The sequence below is a fragment of the Nannospalax galili genome, unplaced genomic scaffold (genome assembly GCF_000622305.1).
Source record: "Nannospalax galili isolate Female #2095 unplaced genomic scaffold, S.galili_v1.0 scaffold85, whole genome shotgun sequence".
Lineage (NCBI taxonomy): Eukaryota > Metazoa > Chordata > Mammalia > Rodentia > Spalacidae > Nannospalax > Nannospalax galili.
The window spans coordinates 3,016,997-3,024,130 of NW_008358866.1; the positions used below are offsets into that span (position 1 = coordinate 3,016,997).

The following is a 7,134-nucleotide window of genomic DNA, read 5'->3' on the forward strand; positions in this document are numbered from 1 at the left end:
TAGAGACAGTACCGTAAGGGAAAGATGAAAGAATAATTCAAAGTACAACAAAGCAAAGATTAACCCTTGTACCTTTTGCATAATGAATTAACTAGAAAACCTATAACAAAAAGAATTAACCGCTACTTCTTGGCGTCAATAAAAACAACAGACCAGCCACAAGTCCGCAGCGTCTACATCGCTGGAGAGTACTAGGACTCTCTGCAGAGGGCCAGGCGCAAGATGTCCCAGTTGGGCAAACTTCAGGCTCAAGACAGTGGTCAGAAGACTAAGCAGAGTCTGCGCTCACGATTCTGTTGCCAGCACAACACTGAACAATAAGATTCCTCTAAAACTCTGGGGCAAGCTCTGCTTGGGCAAAGCAGAAAGAGTAGCACTCACAAAGGGGTGGGGCGACAGTCAGGAGGAAGGAAATCGGCGCCTAGTCCCAAAGTGCGTGGGTGAAAACTAGGCTGAGCCAGCGGTTTCCGTAGCCACCGAGGAGGGTAGGGCCCGCGCGTGGGCGGAGCCCCCGCCATCTTCTGGGGCATCTCCCACAACAGGGGCCGAGGCAGCCTGAGGCAGGAAGCTGCTGCAGGAAGACTGCGGAGCGCTGAGGACGTCCAGCACGCTTCCCCCAGGTCCGCTAAGAGCAGACGCCGGAAGGGTGAAGGAGGATTTAGTAGTAAATTAAGAATAGAGAGCTTAATTGAACTCAGCAATGAAGTACGCACACACCGCCCGTCACTCTCCTCAAGTACTAAAAATTGAAACTATTCTTTTATAAACCAATAAGCCGCCCCAGCCCGAGACCCGCGTGTCCCTTCGAGGGCGGGGTGGGACCCTCGCGGCTTTCCGTCCAATCCGGTTCCCTGACGTGCACGGGGCGGGACCCTCGCGGCTTTGCATCCAATTCGCACTTCTAGGTGCGGAGTTTGCTGGTGGGTGGGGTGCAGGCCAAGTACGGCTGGCGAGTGAGGGCCGGCAGGCTGATCCTGCGCTCCCCTTCCTGTCGCACTCCCTCCTGGCCCTCCCTGGCCGTTGGGGCAAGCTGGGTTGAATCTCAGAGCCGAGTGAAGTCGGGTGGAGCTACGGAGGTGCTCGGGTCTGGCGTGGGAGGGATGTCCTCAAAGATGTCGGTCTGAGGTACCCCTGAGGTGTGTTTCTCTGTTTTTTCACTTGTGTTCTTGAGTGTGCAGTGCTCTGGGTTGATGGGAGGAGTCTCTAAGCTGTGGTTGCGCTGAGCTCCTGCTTCAGCCCCGCTGCTGGCACAGATACCCGGGCACAAGCAGCTATCCTGTGCCCTTTGAATCCATCTTATGGAAAAGTGGGTCCCTGGAACGTGGCTAGCTCTGTAGTGATTTAAACCTGCTATCCAGCAAACACTGTATTTGCAGTGATTTATAAAAGTTTGAGTCATGGGCCTCTCCTCTTCCAGATCATCTTCCACTTTCCAGCTTCTGTCACTAGCTTTTATTTTTTTTGGTTCATTTTTTCTTACAGTCACCAGCCTTGTTGAAGTCCTTGTGGTTTCAAACCAGAATTGTCTCAACAGACTCCTAGCAGTCCCAAACAGTTCATCTTGGTTTACTGGTATGTGATAATCTGTTTGCTTACTTTTCCCAGTTCCCTTTTCCACTTACATGAGTTCACATGATACTGTTCCCAGGAGGTCCATTCTAATCTTTTTTGTTTTAAATGTGTATGTGTATTGCCTGATGTATGTAAATGCACCCGTGTTGTGCAGTGCCCTTGGAGGTCAGAAGAGGGTGACCTATCCCCTGGAACTGGAGTTGCCTACGGTTATTAGCTGCTGTGTGGGTGCTGGATTCAAACCTGGGTCCTCTGCAAGAGCAGTCAGTACTCTTAACAGCTAAGCCATCTCTCCAGCCCCCTGTAATCATTTTCTTAATGTTATTGGAGTTATATTATTTAACAATCTTTGTGATTAAAAATTTAAGACAACTCTTAAAGAATCTAATCATATTTTTAATGTTAGCCGTTGGGGAAGATTAAGCACTGTAGTAGGCATAAAATTAGTACTCTTCATCTCCATTTTCTAGAGTCTATTAAGTGATAAGAAGGTATACAGAGACTAGCTTTTCTTTGCTTGTATGTATTAGTTTCCTCTTCTGCTATAACAGATTATAAGCGTAGGTGTTAAATCAACACAAGCTCACTATAGCTTCTTTAGATCTGAAGTCTGAGTGAGTTGAGCTGCTTACACTGCATAAAATCTCACAAAGTAGAAAGCAAAATTTCTGTGTTCTATTTTCTGAGGCTATAGGGATAATCCTCTTCCAGGTTCATTCAAGTTAGCAGACTTTAATTCCTACCCATTTGCAGTAAAACTAAGGTCCCATCACCTCATTGTCAGTACCATTTGTCTCAGCAAGTCCATGGGCATATTCAAAGTCAGCAGCAATATCTCTGCTCCAATGATTAAATTAGGTATGCGGTATTTTAAGCTCAGTTCTGTAGATGAAGTATAATTGTAACCACTGACGTAATGATGTCATCAAAGTGACAAATTCTGGGGATTAGAGGGGGTGGGATTTGAGGCCATTCATAGAAATTTTGCCTACTGTAGTCTGTAATATGGGTGCTTCAAGATGGATTCTTTTTTTGAGACAGGGTCTCCCTGTAGCCCCAGCTGTACTGGAACTCACTATGTAGACCAGGCTGGCCTTGAACTCACGGAGATCTGCCTGCCTCTGCCTCCCGAGTGCTGGGATTAAAGGCGTGTGCCACCATGCCTGGCAACAAAAGACTTTCGTAAATTGGTCCAAGGTGCTTGTTCTGGTTTGCACTACCTGGTCAGCCTCCAGAAGGAGGGAAAGAACTGGGCTATGACCTGAAGGTGACATATCTGTCACAAGGCTACACTGAGCTCCATGGAAGGATAGGAAAATTATAGTTAGATCACTAGATATCCAACAAAAATTGTAGATTCCTTTAAGAAAGAGGGAAAGGGTTTTGGCTGAAAACAATCCACCATGCCTTTTTTTCTGATATTTAATTCTGTGATCTATGAGTAGAATATTTTGTTTGACTTTGCTATTTTTAAAAAGGACATGAAAAAACAAAGTTTTTTTATTCTGTATTGATTATTCATTGTTTTCTTACTTGGTATTTTATATGGAATTTATTAAGAATTCTCTCAGAAATCTTGTTTATTTTTTTAGTGCTGATGTACCATATTCATATTTGGGGTTAGTTTAATGTTGATGAAAATTACCACTTGTGCAGAAAATACTCAGTGTTGCTTTGTGATACTCAAAGCCATTCTGATTGGGCCCCCATGCCATCTGTACATTTAAGTTACATTGTAAAGCTTGTCATACGAATTTTTGGTCTTTTTGAGACAGGTCTCCCTGAACTCTAGACCAGACTGGCCTTGAGCTCAGATCTGCCAGCCTCTGCCTCCCAAGTGCTGGGATTAAAGGCATGCAGCACCACGCCCAGTCCTTAGGCTCACGCCTAAATTCTCTGAGTTCAAGGCCAGCCTGGTCTACATAGTGAGAAAAAGACCAAAAAAAAAAAAAAAATTCAAATTGGTTTTATCTGACAAGCTTGTAAATTCCATGGGAACTAGGACCAATACAGGATAAATGTGATCCCTAAATACTGGTTTAGTGAATTGGAACTAGTATATATAAAAATGCTTACTGAGATTGAAGTGAGGGCTGTCTCTTTTTCCTTTAGCTTTCCTACTGTGCTTATACCATGGAAAATCAGTTGGTTAAATCAGTTGAAGAACGAACATTTCAGTACCAGGATTCTCTTCCATCATTACCTGTTCCTTCACTTGAAGACTCATTAAAAAAATACCTCGAAGCAGGTATGTTCCTAATCTCTTTATTCTGCATTAATATTGTTAGTAACATAGAAAACTATGATACTGTTAGAGGTTGATAAGGGTCATGCTGCTGTTTCTGGGCTCATGATAATTAAAGTATCCTTAAAATATGCAAAACTTTTTCTTAAGTTATTTTTATCCATAGTTTGAAAAGCCAGATAGTATTAATAGGACTATAGCATAAAAGATAATCCTTTGTCCTCATTTGCTCTCACAAGTTCTGCTTTTTAGGGTAAAGACTTTGAAATCTTTATCTTTTCCTTGTGTTAGTATATTTGAAGTACTAGTCTTATATATCTTGGGTCTTGTAGTTGTATGTAGTATAAGTTAATTCCTTTAGAAGTTGTGTATTTAGCTGTCTAATCTTCTGTCTCCAGCATATGCACAGTCCATCATATCCACATTTTCCCTTCTCATTCTCATTATTGTTGTATAAAATCACCACTTTAAATCAGCAGCCACCTGATTCTGCCTTTACTTAATTCACCTGACCATTCAGAGTTTAGAGCCATACAGTTAATTCTCAAGTGAGCCATTCATTTTACTTGGTATCTTGTCTTTCATTGCTTAATTTGTATTCATAAAACAATTTATTCCCAAACCTTGATTAGTGAAAATTCTTGTATACATTTATAAATAAAATATTCCATCACTTTTACTTACTCTTAAAAGCATGCTTCCTGGAACCTTCTTCTCTCTTCCCCTAATTAGGATACGTTTGCTCAAAGCTTCCTGGACAGTTGTTAGCTCGGGATTTCCTTTGCCATCCTCCTGGCAGTTCTCTAAATGTTTCTTGCATTCTTCTCTCTCTCTTTTAGTCTACTTTGTTTTGATTAATCTTTGTGTATGCCTGAAACAAAGATATTTGGGAAGAAAAAAAGAACCAAAAGTATTTTTACTTCATTGGTCAGCTAATTTTAGAGTTCTGAATGGAAGTGCTTTAAGAATTTTGAAGGCATTGTTTGTTCCTCTTGGGAAATACAATGTCATTCTGATTTTGAGGTCCCTTCTTAAAGATCCATAGCATCTCCCAGCATTGTCACAAGGAGACCAGCTTTAACACCTGGCCCTTTGTAGACATTGAATTCAATGCCTTTTCTTTTGGCATAGTCACTATTTAACATTACCAGTTCTTTTAATATTTTGTGCTCATCTGAAAGACTTTCTTTAAATATCTGCTGTTGCATTAACTTTTCCTGGGAGTTGTGAAAAAATAGTCTCTTTTTTAATATTTTATTTATTATTTTTATTTTTTATGTGTATGAGTGTTATGCCTACATGTAGGTAAGTGTACCCATGTTGTGCAATGCCTGCGGAGGACAGAAGAGACTGTCAGATTCCCTGGGACTGGAGTTACGGGCAGCCGTTAGCTGCCATGTGGATGCTGGGATTTGAACCCGGGTCTTCTGCAAGAACAGGCGGTGTTCTTAACCGCTGAGCCATCTCTCCAGCCCAGATATAATCTCTTTATCCCAGATAAGGCACCACTGACAGACCAATGAAATGATGAGTCCAATGAGTTTATTGGACTCAAACTCACAGGAATATGGGACAGGGGTTACTTAAAAAGAGTGAGACTGACTCCCAAATGACTACATCACAGAAAAATCCCACCACAGTAAGTCTGATGACCCCTAAGGAAGCTGCAACATGGAGTTCTTCCCTTTATTTCATATGTAGTCTAGCATGTCCCAAGACAAGACCTACATCTGGGGAAGAATTACATGTAGTTGGGAGGGGAGTGTAGGAAGGAGTGACTGAATCTCAGGTGGGAGTCCATTGACCTTCTCCCCACTCTCTATAAGGGAATGTCAACAGACTCAGTTCTGTGAAGAGCTCATACAAGGTGTCTGATTATGTCCAGAGGACAACACTACACAATATTCTACCCTTCTCCTGGCTCTTGCATTCTTTTCCTTCTCTTATCTGCAGTGTTTCCTGAACCTTGGCAAAGTGATGTGGATGTCTGGTTATTTTCTTTTGTGTTGAGTATTGGGCTACTATGTCATAGCAAATATATTCCCTTATAATGTTCTGGATCCTTTTGGTGTCTGTTGTGATGTTTCCCCTTTCATCTCTAATTTTGTTGATTTGGAGGTTCTCTTTCTTTCTTTTGGTTAACTTGGCTAGCGGTCTGTCAGTCTTGTTTATCTTTTCAAAGAACCAGCTCTAGGATTCGTGGGTTCTTTGTATTGTTTTCTTTGTTTCTATTTCATTAATTTCTGCTCTGATTTTTGTTATTTTTTCTCTGCTGGGTTTGGGTTTCATTTGTTGTTGCTTTTCAAGGGTCATGAGCTGCAATGTTAAGTCATTTATTTGTGTTCCTTCTGATTTTTTTTAATGTAGGCACTTAGAGCTATAAACTTCCCTCTAAGGACTGCTTTCAGTATGTCCCAGAAGTTTTGTTGTGTTGTATTGTCCTTTTCATTTAGTTCCAGGAGTACTTTTATTTCTTAATTAATTTCTCCTTTGAAACATTCATCATTCAATAGTGTGTTGTTTGAACGCATGAAATTATTTCAATCTTTTTGCAGTTTTTCAAGCTTGTTTTGTGCCCCAGTGTATCATTGATTTTGTAGAAAGTTCCATGGGGCGCTTAATAGAAAGTATATTCTTTGGTGCTTGGGTGGACTATCGTGTAGATGTCTGTTGGGCCATTTGATGTACGGTATTGTTTAATTCAGATGTCTCTCTGTTAATTTTCTGTCCTGTTGACATATCTAACAGAGACAATGGGTGTGGAGAGCCGTAGGCCCCCACCCCAGGAAATAGCAAGACCTGATTCCTGGCAAAGCTGTTTTCCAGACATCAAGGCTGACCTGGTTTGAGATTAACCAGATGACCATACTTGAAAGCCTCACAAACATGTTGTTCTAACTCGGGCCCATATGAATTCCTTCAGCCTATTTATATCATGGAAGATGTTTGTTTCCCCTTTGACTATAATAGACATTTTGGCTGGGTATAGCAATCTGGGTTGCTGAATTCCTTCAGCCTATTTATATCATGGAAGATGTTTCTTTCCCCTTTGACTATAATAAACATTTTGGCTGTGTATAGCAATCTGGGTTGGCATCTGTGGTCATTTAGAACTGGGACTACTTTGGTCCAGGCTCTTCTGGCTTTCATAGTTTGCACTGAAAAGTTGGCTGTAATTCTGATGGGTTTTCCTTTATATGTGACTTGTTTTTCTTTTGCAGCTCTCAGTATTGTCTCTTTCTTCTATATGTTTAGAGTTTTTAATTTGATGTGCTGTGGAGTTTCTTTTCTGGTCCTGTCTATTTGGTGTTCTATAT

The 7,134-nt window shown here is 41.4% G+C and overlaps 1 protein-coding gene across 2 annotated transcripts in view; it reads left to right on the top strand.

The window, feature by feature from the left end:
- Positions 1-521: 521 nt before the first annotated feature.
- Crot (carnitine O-octanoyltransferase) overlaps positions 522-7,134 on the top strand; it is a 40,564-nt gene continuing 33,951 nt past the window's right edge. The window contains exons 1-3 of one of the 2 annotated variants that reach the window (XM_017795441.2): positions 522-620; positions 1,483-1,572; positions 3,685-3,820. In XM_017795441.2, the coding sequence (XP_017650930.1) occupies positions 3,706-3,820 (115 nt within the window). In that variant the 5' untranslated portion in view covers positions 522-620; positions 1,483-1,572; positions 3,685-3,705. Of the gene's footprint in view, positions 621-885; positions 1,137-1,482; positions 1,573-3,684; positions 3,821-7,134 lie in introns of those variants that run through there. The other variant, XM_008822482.3, reaches the window with a different exon arrangement.